Source organism: Somniosus microcephalus, chromosome 30 (genome assembly GCF_052327205.1).
Source record: "Somniosus microcephalus isolate GS21.2 chromosome 30, FLI_Smic_1.0, whole genome shotgun sequence".
Classification (NCBI taxonomy): Eukaryota; Metazoa; Chordata; class Chondrichthyes; order Squaliformes; family Somniosidae; genus Somniosus; species Somniosus microcephalus.
Window position 1 is genome coordinate 20,306,189 of NC_141016.1, and position 27,220 is coordinate 20,333,408.

At 46.0% G+C, this 27,220-nt stretch overlaps 1 protein-coding gene across 2 annotated transcripts in view; it reads left to right on the forward strand.

The window, feature by feature from the left end:
* The first annotated feature begins 4,413 nt into the window (after nucleotides 1-4,413).
* LOC147097989 (golgin subfamily A member 7-like) overlaps nucleotides 4,414-27,220 on the forward strand; it is a 46,041-nt gene continuing 23,234 nt past the window's right edge. For both annotated transcript variants that reach the window (XM_085971186.1, XM_085971187.1), the window contains exons 1-3: nucleotides 4,414-4,521; nucleotides 18,903-19,028; nucleotides 21,166-21,318. In XM_085971186.1, the coding sequence (XP_085827312.1) occupies nucleotides 4,513-4,521; nucleotides 18,903-19,028; nucleotides 21,166-21,318 (288 nt within the window). In that variant the 5' untranslated portion in view covers nucleotides 4,414-4,512. The remainder of the gene's footprint in view (nucleotides 4,522-18,902; nucleotides 19,029-21,165; nucleotides 21,319-27,220) is intronic.

Genomic DNA, 27,220 nt, shown 5'->3' on the forward strand with positions numbered 1-27,220 from the left:
CTTCTCATGTGGAGATTTCTTGCTGCTGGTTTTCTTTCCCGACCTGCAGACTCTTGCTTTGTGTCCTACTTTTCCACACTGTCTGCACACTTTGTCCTTAAACCAGCAATCATTGTGGTCATGTGTTGTTCTGCCGCAGCGATAACACTTCACTGTTCCGTATGACATTTCATTTGTGCCATATTCTTGCGGTCTCCGTTGTATCTCTGCAGCGCCCCGTGCGGCTGCTTCGTGTGATACTGCCATGCTGAAAGCCTTTTCCAGCGTAAGGTCCTTTTCAGATAAAAGCCGTTTCTGGGTTCCTTCACTTTGAAGCCCACACACAAACTTGTCCCTTAAGGTATCTGCCAGTCCCGCTCCAAACTGGTAGTGTTTCGATAGCTTACGCAGTTCCGTTAAATACTCAGCATTACTTTCATCTTTATGCTGGTTCCTTTTGTGAAACTTAAATCTTTCTGCTATCAGCAGCGGTGTGGGGTTTAAGTGGTTCTGTAGGGTTGACACTATGTTTCCAAAATCCTTGTCCACTGGCTTCTCTGGGGTTACTGGGTTTCGCAGTAAGCCATATGTTTTTGCACCCATGGAATTCAACAATACCAGCGCTTTCCTCTCATCTAGCACTTCATTCGCGTTGCAGTACACTTCTATGCGTTCGAAATATGTCATCCATAAGAACATAAGAACTAGGAGCAGGAGTAGGCCAATCGGCCCCTTGAGCCTGCTCCGCCATTCAATAAGATCATGGCTGATCTGATCCTAACCACCAATCCACTATCACAGAACCATCTCCTGAATCTAACAGAATTAGACACACGAAATAGGAGCAGGATCAGGCTACACGGCCCCTGGGTCCGCTCCGCTACCCACAGGGCCATGACCGATCCGAACCTAGACTCATGTCCAAATTCCTGCCCGCTCCCCGTAACCCTTAATTCCCTTTACTTCTAGGAAACTGTCTATTTCTGTTTTAAATTTATGTAATGATGTAGCTTCTACAGCTTTTTGGGGCAGCATATTCCATAGACCTACCACCCTCTGAGTGAAGTAGTTCCTCCTCATCTCAGTTTTGAAAGAGCAGCCCCTTATTCTAAGACTATGCCCCCTAGTTCTAGTTTCACCCATCATCGGGAACATCCTCCCCGCATCCACCCGATCCAACCCCTTCACAATCTTATATGTTTCAATAAGATCGCCTCTCATTCTTCTGAACTCCAATGAGTAGAGTCCCAATCTACTCAACCTCTCCTCATATGTCCATCCCCTCATCCCCGGGGTTAACCGAGTGAACCTTCTTTGTACTGACTCGAGAGCAAGTATGTCCTTTCTTAAGTATGGACACCAAAACTGTACGCAGTATTCCAGGTGCGGTCTCACCAATACCTTGTACAACTGAAGCAATACCTCCCTATTTTTATATTCTATCCCCCTAGCAATGAAAGCCAACATTCCATTGGCCTTCTTAATCACTTGCTGCACCTGCATACTAACCTTTTGAGTTTCGTGCACCAGGACCCCCAGATCCCTTTGTACTTCAGTACTTTCCAGTTTCTTGCCATTAAGATAATAACTTGCTCTATGATTTTTCCTGCCAAAGTGCATAACCTCACACTTTCCAGTATTGTATTCCATCTGCCAAATCTCTGCCCACTTACTTAGCCTGTCTATGTCCCCTTGCAGGTTTTTTATGTCCTCCTCACTCACTACTTTCCCTCCCATCTTAGTATCATCTGCAAACTTTGATATGTTACACTCGGTCCCCTCCTCCAAATCGTTAATATAGATTGTAAAGAGTTGGGGACCCAGCACTGACCCCTGCGGAACACCACACCTGATTGCCAGTCTGAGAATGAACCATTTATCCCAACTCTCTGCCTTCTGTTAGATAGCCAATCCTCTATCCATGCCAGAATATTACCCCCAATCCCGTGATTTTTTATCTCAAGCAATAATCTTTTGTGTGGCACCTTGTCAAATGCCTTTTGGAAGTCTAAATACACTACGTCCACTGGTTCCCCTTTATCCACCCTATATGTTACTTCCTCAAAGAACTCCAGCAAATTTGTCAAATTTGTCATAAAACCATGCTGACTTTGTCCTATTAAATTATGATTATCCAAATGTCCTGTTACTGTCTCCTTAATAATGGACTCCAAAATTTTACCTACCACAGATGTTAGGCTAACCGGTCTATAGTTTCCAGCCTTCTGTCTACTGCCCTTTTTAAATAAGGGTGTTACATTAGCAGTTTTCCAGTCTGCCGGGACCTTTGCTGAGTCCAGGGAGTTTTGGAAAATTATTACCAATGCATCCACAATCCCTACCGCCACTTCCCTCAAGACCCTAGGATGTAAGCCATCAGGTCCAGGTGATTTATCCGCCTTGAGTCCCATTATTTTACCGAGTACCACTTCCTTAGTGATTTTGATCGTGTTTAGCTCCTCCCCCCCTTTAGCCCCCTGTTTTTCCAGTGTTGGGATATTCTTAGTGTCTTCTACTGTAAAGACTGATATAAAATATTCATTCAGTGTTTTTGCCATCTCCATATTTCCCACCATTAATTTCCCGGTCTCATCCTCTAAGGGACCAACATTTACTTTAGCCACCCTTTTTCTTTTTATATAACTATAAAAACTCTTACTATCTGTTTTTATATTTTTTGCTAATTTACTTTCATAATCTATCTTCCCTTTCTTAATCAATCTTTTTGTTATTTTTTGCCGTCTTTTAAAGTTTTCCCAATCCTCTATCCTCCCACTAGATTTGGCTACCTTATATGCCATTGTTTTTAGTCGAATACTATCCTTAATTTACTTAGCCACAGATGGCTGTCTTTTCTTTTACACCCTTTTCTTCTCAGTGGAATATATATTTTTTGGAAGTTGTAAAATAACTCCTTAAATGTACACCACTGATCATGTATCGTCTTACCCTTTAATCTATTTTCCCAATCCACTCAATTCCGCTCTCATACCTTCATAGTCTCCTTTATTCAAGCTTAGCACGCTTGTTTGTCGAACGCTGTGATACTGCCACTTTTCGGCATCCCTGGGTGTGGTTAGACTGGCTCAAAATGGCGTTTTCCCGCACTTCCCTTATTCTCCGCTGCGGCTCAAAATGGCGTTTTCCCGCGCTATCCCTTCTTCTCCGCTGCGGCTCAAAATGGCGTTTTCCCACGCTCTCCCTTCTTCTCCGCTGCGGCTCAAAATGGCGTTTTCCCGCGCTCTCCCTTCTTCTCTGCTGCGGCTGCTCGGCCCTTGAACACCGGTTGCACTCTGCGCGTTTCCCTTTCTTCCCCGCTGACGCTGCTCGTCCCTTGAACACCGGCTGCGCTCTGCGCGTTTTCTTTCGCGCGTCTCTCTCTTCTCCCGTCGACGCCGTTCGGTCCTGAACACTGGCTGCGCCCTGTGCGCTCTACCCTCTCTCTTCTCCCGTCGACGCCGCTCGGTCCTAAACACCGGCTGCGCCCTGTGCGCTCTACCCTCTCTCTCTTCTCCCGTCGACGCTGCTTGGCCTTTTCTGTGCCGTCGGTCGGCTCTAGCCGCCGCTGTCCGGGAAGGGTCTGCGCCGTACCTGTTGCCAGCCCGTTTTGCTGGACCACCGTGACTGGAGAACCAAGCCCAGCTCTCAACAGCCTCCCCTGCGATGCTCAATCTCTGCTGGATGACTGGGCGGTTGCTCATGGTCGACGCCCGTGCTTCTGGCCTCAACTTTCTTCCACTGTTCTCCAGGAGTGAATCCCTAGGAGGTAACGCAGAGTTGCAGGTAGGTTCGAATCTGCCTCGTCGCCACTGTTAGATCCGTGTATTTTTGATGTAGTGTGTCCTTCAATAACTAGACACGAGACTGCAGGAACAATCAACAGGTATTTACTGGATGAGGGTTACTCTAAAACTAACGGACAGATCCCTACTCAGGGTTTATAGACAGGTGTGGTCACTGCCGGTACTACAGTATACAGGAGCTGTAAAAAGTAGTTCTCCCCTTAAAGGTACATACACTACACTATCTTCTATGTTTCTAATTCTAAGAAGAGCAGGGGGAGTTGTCCCTGGTGTCCTGGCCAATATTTATCCCTCAATCAACATCGCTAAAAAAAATAGATTAACTGGCCGTTATCACATTGCTGTTTGTGGGAGCTTGCTGGCCGCAAATTGGCTGCTGAGTTTCCTACATTACAACAGTGACCACACTTCAAAAGTACTTCATTGGCTGTAAAGTGCTTTGGGAGGTTCTGTGGTCCTGAAAAGCCCTATATAAATGCAACTCTTTCTTTGATGTAATGAATACAAACAATGTAAATAAAAGTTAAATCTGGATAATATAAAGAAACATGATGTGTAAATACTTAAACAATTAATATATTTTTTAAGTATAAAAGACTATCTGAAGTGAGCGTGTTTCTTGGCTGCAGCTTGTGGGTGCTGGGCTGGAGGGCGGCCCTTTTGTCCGCCGCTTGCCGCACGGAACTCTGTGCGAGTGACACACCAACCCGGAAGTAGGCGGCGGCTCAAGATGGCGGAGGTGAGAGGCGAGGGTGAGGGCCCGGGGGCGAAGCGGGTCAGTGACTGGAGGGCTGGGCCGGGCTGGAAGGGCGAACGCGGCTCTCTGACGGCGCCGGGCACCCTCGGCGAGAGGGTGCGGGCTGGGATCGGAGCTTGTGGCCGGCGAGAGCCGAGTGTCGGCCCCGGGGGTGGGAGAGCGGGGAGCGGGGGGCGCAGCGGCTGCTGGGCCCCGGGAGGCCGCTTCACTTCACTCCACTTCACTCTAGTGTTTGCTGTGATTTCACCGTCGGCCACCGTGGGAAGGGGCTGCTGCCTCTTCATCAAAACTCACTAGCCTGATCTTTTACCTCAACTCCACTTTCCTGCACTATCCCCATATCCCTTAATATTCAAAAATCTGTTGAGTGATTTAGGTTATTGACTGGTCAACTTGTGATTATTTATGAGCCACAATTCATTGTAAGGGAAGGAATCAAGGGATATGGGGATAGTGCAGGAAAGTGGAGATGAGGTAGTAGCTCAGACATGGGGGAGGGAATGAATTCTGGTTCATAAATAATCACAAGTTGACCAGTTAATAATCTAAATCACTATCTCGACAGATTTTTGAATATTAACGGAATCAAGGGATATGGGGATAGTGCAGGTGAGGTGGAAGATCAGCAGGCTCCAAGGGCCGAATGGCCTACTCCTGCTCCTATTATGTTCTTACTCCCTCTTCCTTTTGTATTCAGTTATGTGAAAGGTGTGTCATTTGTGATGCTCATTTGGGTGTCATGGAGTGAGTCTTTGGCAGCATTCCCGCCTCTGGGCCAGAAGGCACAGGGTTCGAACCCCACTCCAGACAGTGCCAGGTGATTGGAGCTGTAGTTCTGGGTTGACATCCAGCGGGACACTCGCCCCCTCATACTGTACAAGACTGACCACCCTATCAGATGGTTATGGCTGTGGAATGATCGACAGACTGTTAATCCTTTCTCTTGTTCGCACTGTTCCCCAAATAGCAGGAAGATGGGTGTCATTTTACAATATTGAAATCTAAAATAGGAGTACCAAAAGGAGTGGTGGAGGAAGTTTTTCCCATATTAATCAGTTTTGAGAACACTTCAATGTTATGTGGGGAAATAGATTTTTTTTTATTCTACACTTTTTATTTCCCTTTCAAATGTGTAGTCTTTGTTAAATTAATTTTTATTTGTTCATGGGATGTGGGTGTCGCTGGCAAGGCCAGCATTTATTGCTCATCCCTAATTGCCCTTGATTCTATATTCAAGAAGGAGTTGGATACAGGAAACTTTTTTTTTTATCCGGCACAGATGGGACCGACGTGGTGCTGGTTCATCAAAAATTCCGGATAACCGAACGCTATAGTAAAAGATAGGGAGCGGAGAGCTCTGTATAAAGCAACAAACCCTGTTGCTTAGCAACAGGTTCAAAACAATGGCCACAAGTTGCAAGCGTCTCTAGCTTAGCAACAGCTGCAGCCACACCCTTGCACAGCAACACATGGAGGAAGGCAAGTAATAAAAGTTACCTGAACCTACTCCTGAATTTTACCAGTTAACTGACATTTCTGGTTATTTAGGTGCCGGTTGATCGAAAGTTTCCTGTATATTTCTTAAGGCTAAAGGGATATAGGGAGAAATCAGGGACAGGGTACTGAATTTGGATCCGCCATGATCTCATTAAATAACGGAGCAGGCTCGAGGGGCTGAATGGCCCACTCCTGCTTCTATCTTCTATGTTTGAGAAGGTGGTGAGCCGCCGCCTTGAACCGCTGCAGTCCGTGTGGTGAAGGTGCTGTTCGGGAGGGAGTTCCAGGATTTTGACCCAGTGACGATGAAGGAACAGCGATATATTTCAAAGTCAGGATGATGTGTGACTTGGAGGTGGCAGTGTTGTCATGCGCCTGCTGCCCTTGTCCTTCTAGGTGGAAGAGGTCGCGGGTTTGGGAGGTGCTGTCGAAGAAGCCTTGGCGAGTTGCTGCAGTGCATCTTATAGATGGTACACACTGCAGTGATGTGTGAAACCTTGTTTTTACATCTGAGGAGACTGTGTACTTTGGAGGGCATACTTTTTTAAAAGCAATACTTTCTTTTAATTACTTGGACTTGAGCACTCTCCCATCCCATTGTATGGGTTTGATTTGAGTGACGGATTCTGTTGTCACTTAACCTATAACTGCAACGCCAATATGCCCTGCTTTGAAGGGGGTCAGTTTTGCAGCTGGCAAATGGGTCGCACATTCTGATCTGCCCAATGACAGGCGATTGCAGCTGTTCTTGTCAATAATTATATCCCCTTCTCTTCACGCCCCGGCCCCCACAGACACACTCAAGGCAGAGTTTCATGCTTGGGTATGATGTGATGGTGTTGGCAGCACCATATCTTGCTGTATTGTCTGTACACTTGGAAAAAAATCGAAAGGCCTTTTATTTATTTTGTTTCACAGAATCACAGAAACCCCACAGTGCAGATAGTTTGTTGAATCATTGCTTGGATCTCTATTGGAGATGTGGCAACCAGGAAGTATGTGGCGCTGCTCTGAAATTGATATGGTGCTTAAGCTTTTATGGTAGTCAGTTGTTTTTTTCTGAGGAATGAGTTACAGGCTAGAAGCTAAATGAGCCTGATAGAAAAGGCTCAGTAGGTTTCTTGTTGTCATCGAAAAATGTGATTTTTAAAACATGCAACCACTTCCAAATGCCCCTGCCTTGGCCCACCTGCTGCTGAAACCCTTAACCGTGTTGTTGTCACCTTCAGACACACCTTCCTGTACTGTGCCCACCTTTGAAGGTGAGCCCACACCGTGAATGCCAGCAGAGGACGACCCTCCCAAAAGTTACTTGGAATCTGCGGGAACATTTGGTGTCAAATTTTGCGATCTGCCACTGTCAAGCCATGGCTTAGTATTGAAAGAGTTGATTACATTTAGCATTAAGACTGCACCTGTGACTGATAAACGGGAGATGCTCTGAACTCTTACTGTTGATTTTTTTGGTTGTCTTAAGTTCTGTGACATCTGATGGCAGGAAGCCTGGTGTTTCATACTGAAGGTGAGCGCCGGGTTATCACAGAACCAAACTTCCCTCCGAGATCACTGCGCTCCTCCAATCCTAGCCTTTTGCGCATCCCCTATTTGAATCACTGCACCATTGGTGGCCGTGCCTTCAGCTGCCAAGGCCCTAAGCTCTGGAATTCCCTCCCAAAACCTCACCGCCTCTCTCTCTCTCCTTTTGAAACAGTCCCTAAAATCCTACCTCTTTGACCAAGGTCTTAGTCATGTGTCCTCCTTATGTGACTGTCAAATTTTGCTCCTGTGAAGTGCCTTGGGACATTTTACTGCATTAAAGGTGCTTTATAAATGTAAGTTGTTGATCACTTGTACACGCTCTGCTGCATCTCCTTTAGTATAAGATAAAAAGCTGGTACCAGTTCAATTCATCTGACACCATATCAGTTTATTTCAACTGAAGATTCAATCCAGGGCTGTTTAAATGCCTCAAATTCCATTAAATTATTGTATTAAATAAACAGGCCGACATGTGGTTTGAAATCACAATGCATCTTTCAAATCATCCTGATAAACAGCATGTTTATTTTCCCATCTTCTGATGCCATCTTGACCCACTGTCAATCCTTGAACACTCCAGTGCATGCACTGAGATGTCAAGTACCTTTTAGTGCCCTTTTACTCACCTTGTAGTTTGCCCACAGCTCCGTCCCCCTTCCTTGCACTCCACAGCAGGTGCAGTAAGAGCAAACCTGGTTCATTTATTTAATAGAGCACACTTTTTGCAAGCTAGCAGTAAGTTGCAGGAAGTGAATCGTCCTCTTGTGTGCCGCAGATATTGCAAACGGCTCAAGTTTCACGGTTGAAGTTTGTGAAGTCATCTGACGGGCTTGATCAAGCTGCTGGATTATATCCACTGTCAGCCTTCTCTTGTTTTTTAAAAAAAAAAGAGAAATTAAGTGTTTAAAAAATAAATTGAAGAGGTTGCTTTGGGGTAATTTATCTGTTATGGCAGAGGAGTTCAAGTTGCCACGCAGGTGTCATTTGAAAACACCCGAGCACTTCTTTTATTGAAAGTAATTTAGTGCAGAGAGAGCGAGAGAGATGTCCCAAAGCACTTTACAGCCAATTAATTACGTTTGATGTGTAGTCACTTTTGTAGCGAACGGAGCAGCCAATTTGCGCACTGCCAAGTCCCGCAAACAGCAAGGCGATCAATAACCTGTTTTGATGAAATTAGTTGAGGGATAAATGTTGGCCAGGGCACCGTGAGAACGCCTTTGCTGCTCTTAGAATAGTGTCAAGGGATCTCTTTGTTAACTGAGCCGGCAGACAAGACCTTGTATTAATAACTCATCTGAAAGACAGCGCCTCCAACAATGCACAACCCTCGCAATATCGCACTGAAGTGTCAGCCTAGATTACGTGCTGAAGGGCTGCAGTGGGGTAAAACGTATCATGATTTCCCCCCCCCTTTTTTTTTTTTTAAAGTGCTGATCCTTGCTGGGGTATAGCGTCCCAGGTGCTTGCCATCCTCTGGTACCAAGCCCAAGTGACTTGTCTCCATGCATGAATAGTGATAGTTAATGTCAGCAGGCTATTTAATTCATGGGTTGGAGGGGAAGTCACAGTGGAACCCAATCCTGTTCTCCCCTGAAGATGCCCAATGGTCTGCCTGGACGCCCTGTTCTTCCCCAATTTATTTCACTTAAACAGCTCCTGGACTTGGTTATTCCTGCTGGCGTACTGTTCCATGAGTGCCAAGCGCCCTCTGTATCTCACTCAGGTGGCCACTCTTCATGTAACCTGAGTTTGCAGCTTCTTGGAAAGTGTGCAGAGGAGGCAGAATAAACGAGACTAATCCTGCCCTCGTCTCGTGTCCACTCTCGAATCTTCCAACATTGGGTAGCAGTCAGGAGTTGTAACCCTGGCTGGACCTGCGGCGCAGGCATTGAGGACAATTGTAGTCCATCTTTTACCCTGCGTCAGATAAACTAAGTCGGTATGGGCCAGGTATCAAATCTGGGTCTTGCCTGACCTGTGTGGCACAGTGCAATACCGTATGGTGTGTAGGCCGAGTGGCCTACTCCTGCTCCTATTTCTTATGTACCCATTGAGAGGCTTTGATAAGCCTGTGCATACCAGGGCGCTTAAACTATTTGTCAAGCTTTTGTAGATAAATAAATGTATATAAGTGAGGTTGCAGCCTATTTTTTCCAGTCCGAGACAATTCTTTACCACAAATCGGAAAGATGTGAAAAGAAAGACTGCAAGACATTACATTTCTATAGCGCTTTTCACAACCACCGGACGTCCCAAAGTGCTTTACAGCCAATGAAGTACTTTTGAAGTGTAGTCACTCGTAATGTAGGAGACGCGGCAGCCAATTTGCGCACAGCAAGTTCCCGCAAACAGCAATGTGATAATGACCAGATCATTTGTTTTTGTGGTGTTGCTTGAGATAAATTGGCCAGGACACCGGGGAGAACTCTTCAGTGCTGTTTGATCTTTTACATCCACCTGAGAGCAGATGGCACCTCGGTTTAACGGCTCATCCGAAAGACGACAGTGGCAGCTCCGACAATGCAGCGTTCCCTCAGCACTGCACTGGAGTGTCGACCTAGATTTTTGTGCTCAAGTCTCTGTACTGCTCAGCCAGGTCGAAGGAACAGCTGAGAATAGATGCCGGTGTTATGTTTAGGGTCTTTTTCTGCTTTGAAGTAAAATAAGGAAGCCGAAATAGTGAGATTCCTCTTGTAACCCCTTATTAGTATCTTCACTGGCCCCGGTAGTAGATAAGCTTTTACGGATTTGCCCAAGTTAATGACCAGACAAACCTTTTTTTAATTTACTGGAATTATCCAGTGCCTCAATTTTGCAGTGACACAACCGGAACGTGTAATTGAAGTGCCAGGTCACCTGAAATTACAAGATCTTGTGTTCAAAGAAAAAAGAAAGACTTGCATTTATATAGTGCCTTTTATGGCCTCTGGGTGTCCCAAAGCGCTTTACAGCCAATTGGGTACTTTTTTATTCGCTTATGGGATCTGGGTGTCGCTGGCAAGGCCAGCATTTATTGCCCATCCCTAGTTGCCCTTGAGAAGGTGGCGGTGAGCTGCCTTCTTGAACCGCTGCAGTCCATCTTATTTATAGCGGTTTGGTACAGTGGCTTGTTCGGCCATTGCTGTGGGTCTGGAGTCACATATAGGCCAGACCAGGTAAGGACGGCAGATTTCCTTCCCTAAAGGATAAATCTGGTAGTTTCGTGGTCACCATTACTGATACTAGCTTTTTATTTAACAGAATTTAAATTCCCCAGCCGTGGCCAAATGCCGTGGTGGGTTTTGAACTCCTGTCTCCGGATCATTAGTCCAGCCCTCTGGATTACTAGCCCAGTAACATAACCACTGTGCTACCGCACCCACTGGCACGTGGGATTTCTGACCTTTGCTGTGCTTATCTGAGAAAGGATGTTCTTGCCATGGAGGGAGTTCAGCAAAGATTCACCAGGCTGATACCTGGGATGGCAGGAATGACTTATGAGGAGAGATTGGGTCGATTGGGCTTATACTCGCTGGAGTTTAGAAGAATGAGAGGGGATCTCATTGAAACTTATAAAATTCTAACAGGACTAGACAGACTAGATGCAGGAAGGATGTTCCTGATGGCGGGGGAGTCCAGAACCAGGGGTCACAGTCTAAGGATAAGGGGTAAGCCATTTAGGACAGAAATTAGGAGGAATTTCTTCACCCAGAGAGTGGTGAACCTGTGGAATTCTCTACCACAGAAGGCAGTAGAGGCCAATTCATTAAATATATTCAAGAAGGAGTTGGATATATTTCTTAAGGCTAAAGGGATATGGGGAGAAAGCAGGGACAGGGTACTGAATTTGGATGATCAGCCATGATCTCATTGAATGGCGGAGCAGGCTCGAGGGGCCGAATGGCCTACTCCTGCTCCTATCTTCTATGTTTCTATGTTTCTTTCAGGGGAGTGCTGCCCAGCTGCTAATCACTTCCCCAGAAGGAAGAATGGACGAATAAAAACACTCCTTGGCAGTCCTCGTCTCAACTTCAGTCACGTTGCCCTTTTCGGTAGGAACACTGACCTCACAAATTGAGAGCTTCAAAGAGCAGTAACTCCACATATGATGGCACAGCTGAGCGTGTTGAAATGCTCCAGATTTGGGCAAGTTCACCTTTCACTTTGTAAGCAGGAAAAAAAATTACAGGAAACTCTCTTATACTGGACCGGCGTGGTGCCGGTTTATCAAAAAGTCCGGATTACAGAGAGGTATAGTAAAAGGTATGAGAGCCCTGTACACGGCCACAGATCCAGGCGTCCCTGTTGCATGGCAACAGGTACAGGAACCCCGGTTACACAGCCACAGATCCAGGAACAGCCACTAATGTGAGGTACAACTTACCTGAACCTACTCCTGAATTGTGCCGGTTAACAGATTTCTGGTTATTTAGGTGCCGGTAAATCGAGAGTTTCCTGTACATGGGTGTTGAAAGTTTGATTCGGACTTTGGTCAGCAAGGGTGATTTGAGAGTGCCATTTCACTCCATTAAGATGCTCCTGGAAAAGAATCTTTGCCCCTCTTCAGTCAAAAATATATTGGTTGTCACACTATCTCGGGGGTATCAGGGTACCAGAGGCTGGAGCACAGGCTGCTTCCCATGATCTGCCCCTGTGAGTTCCTGATCTCAACTGAACCAGTGTGGGGAAGTGCTCTGATAGTCATCCCCAGCTCACTCCTTGACTTTGGCTTCAGCATGCTGCAGGTCCAGCTGCAAGTCTCCCCATCGAGGCTGTGTTTTGACCGTTGATGCCGAGGGTGGTGCAGCTGAATTTGTTTGGAGAACCGGTTCTGATATTTTCTTTGGGGCAACACCTGGAAAAATTGAGATTGTGTTGCTACAAAGAGCTGTACTTGCAGTTCTTGATTCCTGTGGTACAGAGTTGGAGGCCATGGTCTGGCACCTGTGATTTGCCTCCGATGGCAGGCTCCATATCTTGCTCATACTGTCAAGTCGTGACGCTGAGCGAAGGCCCAAGTTCTTCTTGGAAGGAAAGTCACCTCTGGCCAAGTTGGCAGAAGCTTGGTGGCGGGTTGTCTGGGCTTTTGACAGGGCAGCAGTCGATGGAGCAAATCAAACATTTTCACACTTTTTTGGAAATGGGAGGGATTACACAAGGGGGGGGAAAAATATAAATTGACAAGAACAAAGCAGTTACAGTCGAGGAATCTGTCATCAGTGTGGACCACTGACTGAAGCTGCCTTATAAACCGAAATTTAAAAACCCGTGGGCTTAGACACCCAAAAGATGCACATTAACTTCTTTGAGCTGCTAATTTCAGACATTCTGAAGGTATTTTTTGCTTTCAGAATGTTCAAAGAAGGTTTTTCTCCTCCCCCCCCCCCCCCCCCCCGCCCTCTGTCTATTGATTTCTTTGCCATGTGAAAGCCTTGGGTAGTGGACGCTTAGTGGGGGGGGGGGGGGGGGAATCCTTTGTTGAAGGGGTCATTCTCCTTTGAGAGTTCTGTCTTTTTTGGTTGAGAGCCCCACAATTCCTCTACTGGGAGTATTCCCACAGAATACAGGATAATGTATCTCTGCCAATATGGTCTGCAAATGGGTTTAATAAAGAAAAATAACCCTCGGTCTCTTATGGTAAGCACTCCGTTTTGCTGCCAAGAATAGAAAATACTGATCGTGGATCTAAAGGGAATATATAAAACATGTAACGATATAAAACACTTGTTCGGCCCCAGCTGGAGTATTGTGTCCAATTCTGGGCACCAGCCTTTAGGAAGGATGTAAAGGCTTTGGAGAGGGTGCAGAAGAGATTTACTATAATGGTTCCAGGGATGAGGGATTAGAGTTACGTGGATAGACTGGAGAAGCGGAGATTGTTCTCCTTGGAGCAGAGAAGGGGTAAGAGGAGATTTGAAAGAGGTGTTTAAAATCATGGAGGGTTTAGATCGAGTCAACAAAGAGAAACTGCTTCCAGGGTTGATTAACGACAGGGCACAGATTTAAGGTGATTGGCAAAGGTGCCAGAGGCGACAGGAGGAGAAACATTTTACGCAGCGAGTGGTTAGGATTTGGAATGCGCTGCCTGATAGGGTGGTGGATACCGATTCAGTAGTGGCCTTCAAAAGGGAATTGGCTGAATACTTGAAGGAGAAAAAATTGCAGGAATATGGGGAAAGAGCAGGGGAGTGGGACTAACTGGATTGCTCTTTGAAAGAGCCGGCGCAGACTCGATGCACCGAATAGTCTCCTGTGTTGTACTATTCTGTGATTCAAAGCTCATGTTGTCTTGTTTTATAAAAAAAAAAAGAACAAAGAAATATTTGTATTGGCTTGGGCTCCTAGGATGTCGAAGTTGGCAAAAGGCAGTGTGTAATGCAGCCATACTGACTAGAAGGCCTCAGGCTTGATTCTTGGCCTGTGCTCAGTTCACTGAGCACAACTGGGGCAGCAGATGGAACGGTACAATCGGCAGCTGAAAGTAAGCTAGGGATGGGATTCCCGATCACCAGCCGGTGACCACGCTGAACAACAATCAATCAATCAAGCAAGGTCACTGTTGCCTGTGACAACCCCTCCCCCACCACCATGGTCCAGTAGCCTGCTAACGCACGTGCGCGGTACCAGAGGGCACACCTGGGATCGGACCCCAACGCAATTTGGATGCGTTCAGGACAAGAGGGGGGAAAAAAAATTGGCCGGATAGAATGCTGATGTTGGCCTGTTGTTTTCCTGCTAATATCGTGCAGCTTGTATAATGTGGGAGTTGCATCAGAAATCATTTTTCCGAAATCTGGCCTGTAACTGCACACAATGGGCCAGCTGAAACTGGAGGTTATTCTGCAGAGTTGTTCAGTTGGCTGGAACAAGTTCACTTTAAACCTGGTTTCACCACAGTGGCTTCAACCTTTGTACGGTGATTTCTGTCAGTCCGAACTGATTATCAGAACCTTGAGTTTGCATATTTGAAGTCAAAGCAGCATAATTTCACTGTAAAATAATCTTTAGTTTGTGTCTACGGGCTACAGAATGATACTTTTGACTCCTAGATGAGTACTGTTTTGTAGTAGTTTTTTGCCATGAGCTGCCCTTGCATTCTCCCTTTCATACCTCTGCTCCTAGAGGGCTGTCTCTTCCTGTGACATGATTCCACAGGTATTGGCAGCCCTCTGGGACTGTGCCTCACCCAAGTGGCCTTCATCATATCCTGAGCCCAGACGCTAAGGCCCCGATATTAACTTGGAAGTGGGCGGGGTGGTGGGGTGGATGGTGTTTTGCGGTCGGGAATCCCAGAAGAATGGATTTCCCATAACATTTTTTTGCCTCTGTTTCCTGGCCGCAGCCAGCCAGATTGAGAGGCTGGCTGGCTGTTGGGCGAGAAGGCCTATGGCACCAGGCCGCAGCCTTGGAGTGGAGGATTGTGCATCGCTGGGGGTGGGTGTTGCAGAGATCTTGGAAGGGTCGGGTCGGTGGGAGATCGTGGCTGGTTGTGTGGGGTGGGGGGAAGCAGCTAAGTGGAAAGGCACTTTCCAGCAGTGTCCTCTCTTCCCTTTAGCTGCCAGGTTTCCCGAGGCCCGGGAAACCCGGCCGGCCAGGGTGAAATTTTAAGATGGAGATTAAATCTGAGGCACACAGCCTCATTATAATATTTAAATGACCAACCTGCCTCCTGGGAACGGATTGGTTGTCCATCCCGACTCCGTTAAAACTGGAAATGGACGGGTTGGGGCCGGGTTTGAGATTTAAATTTTTTTTACATCCCATCTGACCACAAACCCACCTGTTTTTTTGGGAGTTGAAATTCCCCCCAACTGTCCGCAGGTGACTCCATCATGACGTGCAAAGCAGATTGCCATATGCAGAAATATGGTGCGATGGCAATGAAGTTTTCATTGAAAGTGACACTGCAAGAGAAGAGGTGTCAAGGGAACCAGTCTGCATTGTGCTCTGCAATATATTTTGTGTTTAAAATTCACACATGCATTTAGGTTTGATTTATGTACAAAGGATGCAGTATTGCTGGGGGACATATGACCCTGGGGTTAGACTAATATCTCACTTGTGGCACTGGTCATAAGAGATGAGTTTGTGGTGTATCAGGTTATCGTGCTGGTGGATTGTAGATCATCTCCTTTTGGATATACTCTACTTCTACTTACCAGTATCTTGTGTGATTTCCATCTTTTGTGAAGTAGCTATCACGTTCCTGTGATTGGAATTTGTTTTTCTTGGAGCATTTGTTTGAGGATAGTTGACATGCATTCTGACCCCACACCACACAACAGTCACCTTTTTATTAGCGCTTGGATTTCAACCGCAAAACAATTCAGCGGACCATTGAATGCAGTATGTTTTGCTCCTTGCCCAAGGGTATTGATTCCTGTTGGGTTATGGTCCCACGGGTGTAGGCAACCCTGTGGTTCTTTGCCAAGAGATTTGTTTGTGTTCTGCCCAGCTTAGCTCTCCGAGATCTCTTTCCATGAAATCGTAACTTAATTTCAGAAAAGTTTGTTGCTAATGAAGGCTTCACCTAATGCTTTGTGCTTCTTCTTCTTTTACTTTCCTCAAATTGACTTATGTATTTAACAAGGTTCCTTTCCAAGTGACTGACTTTTAAGAAGATTGGTGTCTTGTGAACTGCTGGGGTTTCAGTTTTTTTTGAAACTTTGTCCAGTCCAGTCAGTCTATTTTCTAATTTGAGTTTCGTGACTTTTACTTTTTGAATACCGTTGTATTCAGGACAGAGCTCTGTTTTTAGCCAGTGTGTGTGGGGAAAATTGTTGTGCTCCCTGGGGGCTGAAACCCTGTCTAGCATGAAGCCTGCCTTCCTGAAGCCCTTTCTACCTTCATAGGCAAGTGGCCCCAAAAGAACAGCAAACGATACCGAATTGTTGCTAGAGCTACTGGTTTAAATTGCCAAGTCTCTCGCTCTCGCCACCATTGAGTGTACTGGCTATACATCTTGTGAAATCAAGGCTGTAATCTGTCTGGGGTTTTGGTTCCAGAAGTGGAAGGGGTCTTGTATGCAGCGTTTGACAGTAGGGTATTTTGCTTGTAAAATGAATATATTTGCTATGCCATTAGAAAAGGAGTGAGTAATTCTTTGGGTGTGGGATGAATTGGATGATGCATTGGGTCCTGACGTTGTTTCAACTCAAACCTGCATTTGAGTTCAGAGCAAACCGATGGGCTGAAAAGCTTGTCCCTTTGTTGGCTCTGAAGCTCTAGTGAGAACATGAGAACATAAGAAATCGGAGCAGGAGCAGGTCACATGGCCCCTCGAGCCTGCTCCGCCATTCAATAAGATCATGGCTGATCTTCGACCTCATCTCCACTTTCCTGCCTGATCCTCATATCCCTTGGTTCCCCTAGAGCCCAAAAATCTATCGCTCTCTGTCTTGAATATACTCAACGACTGAGCATCCGCAGCCCTCTGTTGTAGAGAATTCCAATGATTCACCACCCTCTGAGTGAAGAAATTCCTCCTCATCTCAGTCCTAAATGGCCGTCCCCTTATCCTGAGACTGTGCCCCCCTAGTTCTAGACTCTCCAGCCAGGGGAAACTGCCTCTCGGCATCTAGTGTGAAATGCATTTGGACAGCTGCAACCCAATTCCAAGTGGGTGCAAGTTCACAATAAAATTGATTTATATTTGGCACAAACTTGCAGGTGCATTTAAAAAGCAGAAGTGTTACAATGGTGGACTGGTGGCGAGGTGTGTTGAGGCACTTTGGTGGGGCACCGCAGACGATACTTGTCTTCCGGCCACGCCTTGCCTGTCATTGCTTGCTGGTGACCCTGGGTGCGAAGAGTGGACATGTGTTCTGTACCCCAGTGCTATCATCTCTGGTTGTTGACCGCAGAAATTCAGTCTCTCCTGCCTGTTTAAAACAAAAACACGTACAAGTGAACCTGATTTTTTTAAATTGTGTTTTCTATGCCCAGAATCTCAATCAACTTTTTCCCCCCCATAATGGTGCAGGTTGGCAGATGATTGTGATCACCAACACCTTGAAATTTCTAAGTATTTGAAGGCTGTGTTCTGTGAATGTATATGCACATGACCGATTTTAGATTTGATCTGTGTATGAGATTATATTTCTCCCCTGTATTGTCTGTATATAGTTGGTGTGGCACCTTTTTGGAAATTCATCCTTTAATAGTGCTGCCAAATTTACTGGTATGGAATTAGCTTCATGGTTTTTTTGCCGTTACATACACCATTCGGTGCACGGTCGAAGTGGAAGTATCACTTCGAAACATAGGAGCAGGAGTAGGCCATTCGGCCCGTCGAGCCTGCTCCGCCATTCAATATGATCATGGCTGATCCTCTATCTCTATCATTTTCCCGCTCTCTCCCATATCCCTTGACGCCTTTTGCGTCTAGAAATCTATCTATCTCCTTCTTAAATATATTCAGTGACTTGGCCTCCACAGCCTTCTGTGGTAGAGAATTCCACAAGTTCACCACCCCTGAGTGAAGAAATTTCTCCTCAGTCCTAAATGTCCTACCTGTATCGTGAGACTGTGACCCCTCGTTCTAGACCCCCCCCCCCCCCCCCCCAAAAGCCAGGGAAAACATCCTCCCTGCATCCAGTCTGTCTAGCCCTGTCAGAATTTTATACGTTTCAATGAGATCCCCTCTCATTCTTCTAAACTCTAGTGAATACAGGTCTAGTCGACCCAATCTCTCCTCATAGGACAGTCCTGCCATCCCAGGAATCAGTCTGGTGAACCTTCGCGGCACTCCCTCTATGGCAAGTATATCCTTTCTTAGGCAAGGAGACCAAAATTGCACACACTACTCCAGGTGTGATCTCAGCAAGGCCCTGTATAACTGTAGTAAGACATCCTTGCTCCTGTACTCTAATTCTCTTGCAATGAAGGCCAACATACCATTTGCCTTCCGAACTGCTTGCTGCACCTGCATGTTTACTTTCGGTGACTGGTGTACAAGGACACCCAGGTCCCTCCGTACATCAACATTTCCCAATCTATCACTATTTAAGTAATACTCTGCCTTTCTGTTTTTCAATGATTCCTCTCTTTGTTGTGACACCATATGTGACCATCTCGGTAGTCGGATTATCCAGCATACCGCACTAAGTGCTACTGGCTCCAGTAGCACTGAAGTAAAAATGGGTGTCGTTTGGTGTTGAGGAGGAAGATCCTTCATGTCTCAGCTCCTGCAATATTGCCAAGAATGGTACCTGGCGTTATAATGACCAATTATTTTCGTGGAAGTACTGTGAAATTTTTGAGTAATCATAATATTTTAGATATGGACTTAACAACATTTGGGGTTTTTGTTATGTCATCTTAATTTCATGTTCGCTGCTTTGTAGACACATTGCTTGCAAGACCTGAGACTGAACACCGCATTGGCATCTAAAGTCTTCATTCAGAGAGACTACTCCAGTGGAACAGTGTGCCAGTTTCAGACTAAATTCCCCTCTGAGTTGGAGACCAGGGTAAGCTGGAACTACAACATTGTTTGAGGATACAAGAATATTTATTGGCCATATTAAATCCCACCCTTGTTAATGTATCAACACCACACCTTGGCTTTCATTGTCGTATTTCTCAGTCCCTTCTCTTTCCTGAAGTATGCGTTGTCTTTTGGATTCTTTTACGCTGTAGCTGTGTTTCCTGCTAACTTGTCCCATAAGCCGAACGCTCTTTGGAGAAAGTACTGCCTAAGTAATCTTCTCACTTGCAACCTATCTTCTCTGGTACCCGAATCTTTTCTCATTGTGACTGATTTTGTCTTTCAAGTTTTTCCACTTCTCTTCATACTAAACACTTTGCTTCGCTCACCTTAATCCCTCGCTCTCTGCTGTGTGTGCAGGCTGAAAACCAACTTTATTCTGCTAGCAGAAAGGTGGATGGTAGAATGTATTGAATCACAAGGTGCAGAGACTGTAGGTATTTAAATCTGGTACATGTGGTGTGTCCTGTGTGGCTTCAAACACTCTTGCTGTTGCCCTCAAGAAATGCACAATTACAGCTGATTACAATAATAAATTTGACTTTTAGTTGCATTGTGCTTTGATTTGACTTGCTGTTACTATTTAATGTGAGCTTTGGTACAATCTGTGCAACCAGTTCTATAACTGGCGACTAGTGTAGCTATAAATGTGCTCCAACTAACAAATGGGAGGAACTATTCAGTAAAAGGGGCCATTGTCTTTAGGTTAAGTGATTCTCAATTGCTGGCAATTTTACATGCAAAACTGCAGTAGAGGCTGCTGGAGCTGGCCATATCTACTACAGGAAAACTTGATTTCTTGTCAACTGACCCTGCTGGTTTAGTGAGGCAGCCAAATCTAGTCCATCCACTCGAGTGGGAGGATTACGGTCAGGAATTGGACACTTCAGTCAGATGCGAGACTCGGCTCTGTTCATACATCAGTGGAACAGCTGAGTGTCGGGGTTGACTGTTTTGTTTGCACCCCCCTTCCCCCCCCCCCCCCCCCCCCCCGCCGAACTCACTCCCCCTCCATCGCGTCCCGACATTTTCAGACAGCTGTTTTTTTTCGTAGCTGGCTGCAGTGCCATTTGGGGAGATCTGAAGTCTGCTGTCCCCTCTGCTAGGTGGGATCATCGGCTTACCGATGAAGAAACCAAATGGCAGTGTTTGGTGCCGTGGCGGATGTTACGTTCGCTGCACCGCAGTTTCGCCAGCACCCAATGTGATGGCTCTACCATGCCGTTTTTGGTTCAGACTATTCCGAGCACAGACTTTGCTATTTCAGTTCCCCTTTTTAAGAGGAGTAAATATAGTGGGTTCAGGATAGCTGCCAACTTTCAGGAGTAGTTTCCCTGCAGCAAATGGAATGAATGATGGGGAAAACTGGAGCAAATAGCATCGCTAATTGCTGTTGAAAGTCAGTTGAGAAGACTCCATGGTAAGCTGCTTTTACATTTAGCACTTCTGTAATTCAGTTAGTTTGAGAGCAATAATGTGCTGGCTCCCCATGTTCACAATGCTGAAACTGGTTCCTCTATTCGGAGGCACAATAATGTGCCTTTGTTTTCTAGGGTCTAAGATTCCGGCACCAGGATAGGGAACCAGCTTTAACAGCACTGGCATGGCGAACTGGCATACTAATGTCGCTCTCCCACTCCGAACTGCGAGTGCTAAATGTGAGAGCACCTCAAGTTAGGAATGCTGTCCATGTGCAGCTCTCCCACTGTGCTACTGGTACCTTCTGTGGCTCTCTGGTCTTGGCTCCATGGTCACAATTGTGGAAGTAGCCTTGATTCTGCAATGTGAGCTTTTAGCCCAGTCTGTGGTGATTGCAAACTGCTGAGCTAGTGAGCGTTTTTTTTTTCTCTTCCCAAGTTTCCTGGAGCACATAAAAATCCAGGGAGGTAATCTGGAGACATGACTGGTTTTGATTTTCTTAGTTATTTTTTTTACATCAGGACTATTGTGGATTTTTTCCCCCCCTTCGAGTTGTGCTTTTACTTGGGGGGGATGTTTGCGGCCTGAACCTGTGAATGTTGCTTTATTCAGTTCCCAGGGTTTGTTTGAGAGCGGAGCCTGGATAAAAGGTGCCTTTTGTATTCCTTGTGATTCCTGTGTGAGGACTGTACTCTCCGCAGATTGACAGGCAGCAGTTTGAAGAAACCATCAGGGTACTAAACATCCTTTATGCAGAGGCTGAGAAGGTGGGGGGACAGTCCTACTTGGAGGGTTGCTTGGCATGCTTGACTGCGTACACCATCTTCTTGTGTATGGAGACCCATTATGAAAAGGTGAGTAAGTTTTCGGTGCGGCTATCATGTTACGTAAATGGATAGCACTGCTCCAAGCCAAATACTGTACTTTGTTACTCCAGCAATTGGAATGGCAATAGGATAGCCGTAAGCTTCAACCTTTTCCCACCCTAACATCCGAAAATAGTTGTAAACCATATTGAAAATGTTTATGATCCTTAAAATGTCTGGGTGGGAGAGGGGGGGTTTAATAATGTTTTCAGGAGTTGGAATCCGGTTATGTTTGATTTGCTGGTAAGGTTGTTACGCATGTAACTGTTCTTGCTGTATGCCACTTGGGAACATAATGGATTCAGAATTTAAGTTAGAATCATAGAATGATTACAGCACAGAAGGAGGCCATTCGGACCCTCGAGCCTGTGCCGGCTCTCTGCAAGAGCACTTCAGCTAGTTCCACTTAGTCCTGCAATTTTTTTCCTTCAGGTACTTATCTAATTCTCTTTTTTGAAAGCCCCGATTGAGTGCCTCCACCACCCTTTCAGGCAGTGCATTCCAGATCTTAACCACTCGCTGCGTTTATATAAAAAAAAAAGAAAAAGTTTTTCCTCATGTCGCCTTTGGTTCTTTTGCCAATCACCTTAAATCTGTGTCCTCTGGTTCTCGACCCTTCTGCCAATGGGAACAGTTTCTCTCTCTACTCTGCCTAGACCCCTCATGATTTTGAATACCTCTATCAAATCTCCTCTCAACCTTCTCTGCTCTAAGGAGAACAACCCCAGCTTCTCTAGTCTATCCACGTAATTGATGTCCCTCATCCCTAGAATCATTCTCGTAAATCTTTTCTGCACCCTCTCTAAGGCCTTCATATCCTTCCTAAAGTGCGGTGCGCAGAATTGGACACACCACTCCAGTTTAAGCCGATCCAGTGTTTTATAAAATTTCATCATAACTTCTTTGCTTTTGTACTCTGAAGCCCAGGATCCTTTATGCTTTTTTAACTGCTTTCTCAACCTGCCCTGCCATTTAAACAATTTGTGCACATATACCCCCCCCCCCCCAGGTGTCTCTGTTCATGCACGCCCCCCCCCTTAGGATTTACCCTTTAGTTTATATTGCCTCTCCTCGTTCTTCCTACCAAAATGTATCACTTCACACTTTTCTGCATTAAATTTCATCTCCCATGTGGCTACCCATTACACCAGCCTGTCTGTTTGTCTTGAAGTCCTATCACTATCCTCCTCGCTGTTCACTATACTTCCAATTTTGAAATTGTGCCCTGTACACCCAAGTCCAAGTTGTTAATATATATCAAGAAAAGCAGTGGTCCTGGTACTGGCCCCTGGGAAACACCATTGTATACCTTCCTCCAGTCTGAAAAACAACAGTTCACCACTACTCTCTGGTCCTGTCGCTTCGCCAATTTTGTATCCATGCTGCCGTTGTCCCTTTTATTCCACAGGCTTCAACTTTGCTGGCAAGCCTATTATGTGGCACTTTATCAAATGCCTTTTGGAAGTCCATGTACACCATGTCAACTGCATTGCCCTCATCAACCCTCTCTGTTACCTCATCAAAAAATTCGATCAAGTTAGTTAAACATGATTTGCCTTTAACAAATCTGTGCTGGCTTTCCTTAATTAATCCACACTTGTTTAAGTGACTGTTAACTTTGTCCCTGATTATCGTTTCTAAAATCTTCCCCACTACCGAGGTTGAACTGACTGGCCTGTAGTTGCTGGGTTTATCCTTACAACCTTGTTCAAAAAAGGGTGCAACATTTGCAATTCTCCAGTGCTCTGGCATTACCCCCCTATCTCAGGAGTATTGGAAAGTTATGACCTGTACTTCTGCGATTTCCTCCTTAACTTCGCTCAGCATCCTAGGATGCATCCCATCTGGTCCTGGTGACTTATCAACTTTAAGTACAGACAGCCTTTCTAGTAGCTCCTCTTAATCAATTTTTATCTCATGCAGTATCTCCACTACCACCTCTTTCACTGACTTTGGCAGTATCTTCCTTGGTGAAGACAGATGCAAAGTACCCATTTAGTACCTCAGCCATGCCCTCTGCCTCCATGCGTAGGTCTCCTTTTTGGTCCCTAATTGGCCCAACCCCCCCCTCTACTATTTATATGCCCAAAGAAGACTTTTGAATTTCCTTTGCTGTTAGCTGCCAATCTATTCTCATACACTCTTTGCCCCTCTTATTTTCTTTTTCACTTCCCCTCTGAACTTTCTATATTCAGCCTGATTCTCCCTTGTATTCTCAACTTGACATCTGTCTTACGAGCTCTTTTTCTGCTTCATCTTACTCTCTTTTTTGACATCCAGGGAGTCTGGCTTTAGTTGCCCTACCTTTCTCCCTCGTGGGAATGTACCTCGACTGTACCTAAACCATCTCCGTTTTAAAGGCAGCCCATTGTTGGATTACAGTTTTGCCTGCCGTTCGTTGATTCCAATTTACCCGGGCCAGATCCATTCTCAACCCACTGAAATTTGCCTTCCTCCAATTAAGTATTTTTATTCTAGATTGCTCCCTGTCCTTTTCCATAGCTAATCTAAACCTTATTATGATCACTGTTCCCTAAATGTTCACCTACTGACACTTGCTCCACTTGACCCACCTCATTCCTCACAACCAGATCCAGCAATAACTCCTTCCTCGTTGGGCCAGAAAAGCACTGATCGAGAGTTCTCCTGAACACACTTCAGAAATTCTTCCCCCTCTCTACCCTTTACACTGTTACTATCCCAGTCTATATTAGGATAGTTGGAGTTCCCCATTATTGCTACTCTATATAGTTCTTGCACTACTCTACTTTCCCTGCACATTTGCTCCTTTATATCTTTCCCACTAGTTGGGGGCCTATAGAATGCACCTAGTAGTGTAATGGCACCTCTATTGTTTCTTAACTCTAACCAAACCGATTCTGTCCTTGACCCCGCCAAGACATCTTCTCTCTCCAGCACTGTAACATGCTCCCTAACCAGTACTGCCACCCCACCTCCTTTCTTTCCTGAACACCTTATATCCAGGAATATTTAAAACTCAATCATGCCTTTTTTTGAGCCAGGTCTCCGTTATCACCACAACATCATATTCCCATGTGGCTATTTGCGCCTGCAGCTCACAACTTTATTTACCACGCTTCGTGCATTCACACACCTGCACTGTAAACCTGTCTTGGACCTCCTTGTATTCTTAGTCTGACCCCACCTAATACCTTACTGTTTCTTACTCCAGTGCTATCTGTCTCTCCCAATCCTTTCTGTGCACTTTGTTTCTCCTTTCTAATGCTACATCCTGGTGCCCATCCCCCTGCCAAATTAGTTTAAACCCTCCCCAACACCCCTAGCAACCTCCCCCCGGCGAGGACTTTGGTTCCAGCTCTGTTGATGCAACCCGTCCGGCCTCTACAGGTCCCGCCTCCCCCAGAACCAGTTCCAATGTCCCAGGCATCTGAAGCCTTCCCTCCTGCACCATCACTGCAGCCACGCATTCATCTGCTCTATCCTCCTATTTCTATACTCACTAGCTCATAGCACCAGGAGTAATCCAGAGATTACTACCTTTGAGGTCCTGCTTTTTATACTCTTTCCTAGCTCCCTAAAATGTGCCTGCAGGACCTCATCCCTCTTTCTACCTATGTCGTTGGTACCAATATGGACCACGACCTCTGAATGTTCTACAGCTGCTCAGTGACATCCTTGACCCTGGCACCAGGGAGGCAGCATATCCTGGAATCGTGTCTGCAGCTGCAGAAACACTGGTCTGTTCCCCTAACTATCGAATCCCCTACCACGATGCGTTCCTGATCTTCCTCTATTTTCCCCCACCCCCTGTACAGCGGAGTCAGCCATGGTGTCGTCAACTTGGCTCTGGCTGTACTCCCCAGAGGAACCATCGTCCTCCAGTTGGAGAGCGAGATGCACTCGGGGGACTCCTGCGCTACCTGCCTGGTTTTACCTTGTTGGTCTGGCGGTCACCCATTTCCCCTCTGCTTGCACACTCTTAAGCTACGGGGTGACCACCTCCTGAAATGTGCTATCCACGTAACTCTCGGCCTCACAGATGCACTGCAGTGACACCAGCTGCTGCCCAAGCTCTCAAACCTGGAGCTTGAGGTCCTCCAGCTGACGACACTTCCTGCACACGTGGATGTCCAGGACACGGGAAGTGTCCTGGAGTTCCCACATGGCACAAGATGTGCATTCCATGGGACTGAGGTGCCCTGCCATGCCTCTACTTAATAGATTATTAACTATCTTAACAGAAATAAACTCAAGATTTATTTATTTATTACTCACCAATTTGTGTTTTTTCTCTTCAGCTCCTTCCCTTGTGCTGACGTCACTTACCTTGCTCCCTGATGCTCGTGCTCCCTCTGGGCTCTCTGGCCTACCTTTACCTCTGACCACTCCTCTCGCTCTCTCCTCACAGAATCACAGAAACCCCACAGTGCAGATAGAGGCCATTTTGGCCCATCGAGCCTGCACCGACACATATCCCACCCGATCCCTGTAACCCCTACACCAACACATATCCCACCCTATCCCCGTAACCCCCACGTATTTAATCCCCCTAACACTTAAGGGTCAATTTTTTTTTATCATAGCCAATCAACCTAACCCGCACATCTTTGGACTGTGGGAGGAAACCGGAGCACCCGGAGGAAACCCACGCAAACACGGGGAGAATGTGCAAACTCCACACAGGCAGTCACCCAAGGCTGGATTCGAACCCGGGTCCCTGGCGCTGTGAGGCAACAGTGCTAACCGCTATGCCACCGTGCTGCCCCCTCTGCTCTGAATTCCCACTCTCCCCAAATTCCCAGTTTAGCGCTCTGTCGAGAAGTACTCCATTTAGGATCACTCTGCAGCACACTCTCTGGCTAATGCAAAATTAGAACAGTTGATGAATATATTAAGAAAATGTTAAGTTAAACTATGTATTTTGCAAGTCTGCTTGTTATATGAAGTTGACTGCAGGGTGAAGGGTCAGGTTATAAATTATAGATCCTGATCAGAGGCATTGCATCAGTATTTGCTCCTGTAAATGTCATGTTAAAAATGTGCCGTGCTACAAAAATTAATTGTGTATGAAAGCAAAATACTGCGAATGCTGGAAATCTTGAAATAAAAACAGAAAATGCTGGAAATACTCAGCAGGTCAGGCAGCATCTGTGGAGAGAGAAACCGAGTTAACGTTTCAGGCCGGTGACCTTTCATCAGAACAGGGATTTCTGTTTGTCTCTGACCTTTTACAGCAGTTCTGACGAAAGGTCATCGACTTGAAGCGTTAACTCTGCTTCACTCTCCACAGATGCTGCCTGGCCTGCGTATTTTTAGCATTTTCTGTTTTTATTAGAGTTTTTTGAATAATCCAGTTGATCGGAGCAGAGTCACTGTCAGGAATCTATCTTTCAGAATCAAGTGATCAAGCAGGTTGTTTTGTAATATTACTCATTAATATCTGTCATTAAATGTGACTACTGGAAATTCTGCAAACTGCATCACGTTGCGTTTGAAATAAAATGGAAAATGCTGGAAATATGTATTGCGTTCATCAGCATCTGTAAAGAGGGGGGAAAGGCAGTTATATTTGGGTGTGCTTTAGAAACGTCAGTCTGCCTCCTCTCTGCAGATTCTGACTGACCTGCTGCATATTTTCTGTTTTTACTCCGCATTTCCAACATTTGCACTTTCTTTTCATTCGTCGTGTGCAGTATGTGTTTCCTGCCATTTTGTTGTTTGCAGACCCTTGTTGCGGTGCCCTAGCGCACTCTGCAACATTAGTTGTTAAACTTTTTTTTCTCTTGTATGGACCAACCCTGTTGAAGCGGGTGGGCGGGCGACTTGTTCGCAAACCTCTGTCCCCGCTGTCGTGCGCAGGGCTGGTGAGAGGCCTGCGGCTTTGGTCCTTCACCTGAACGAAGCCACC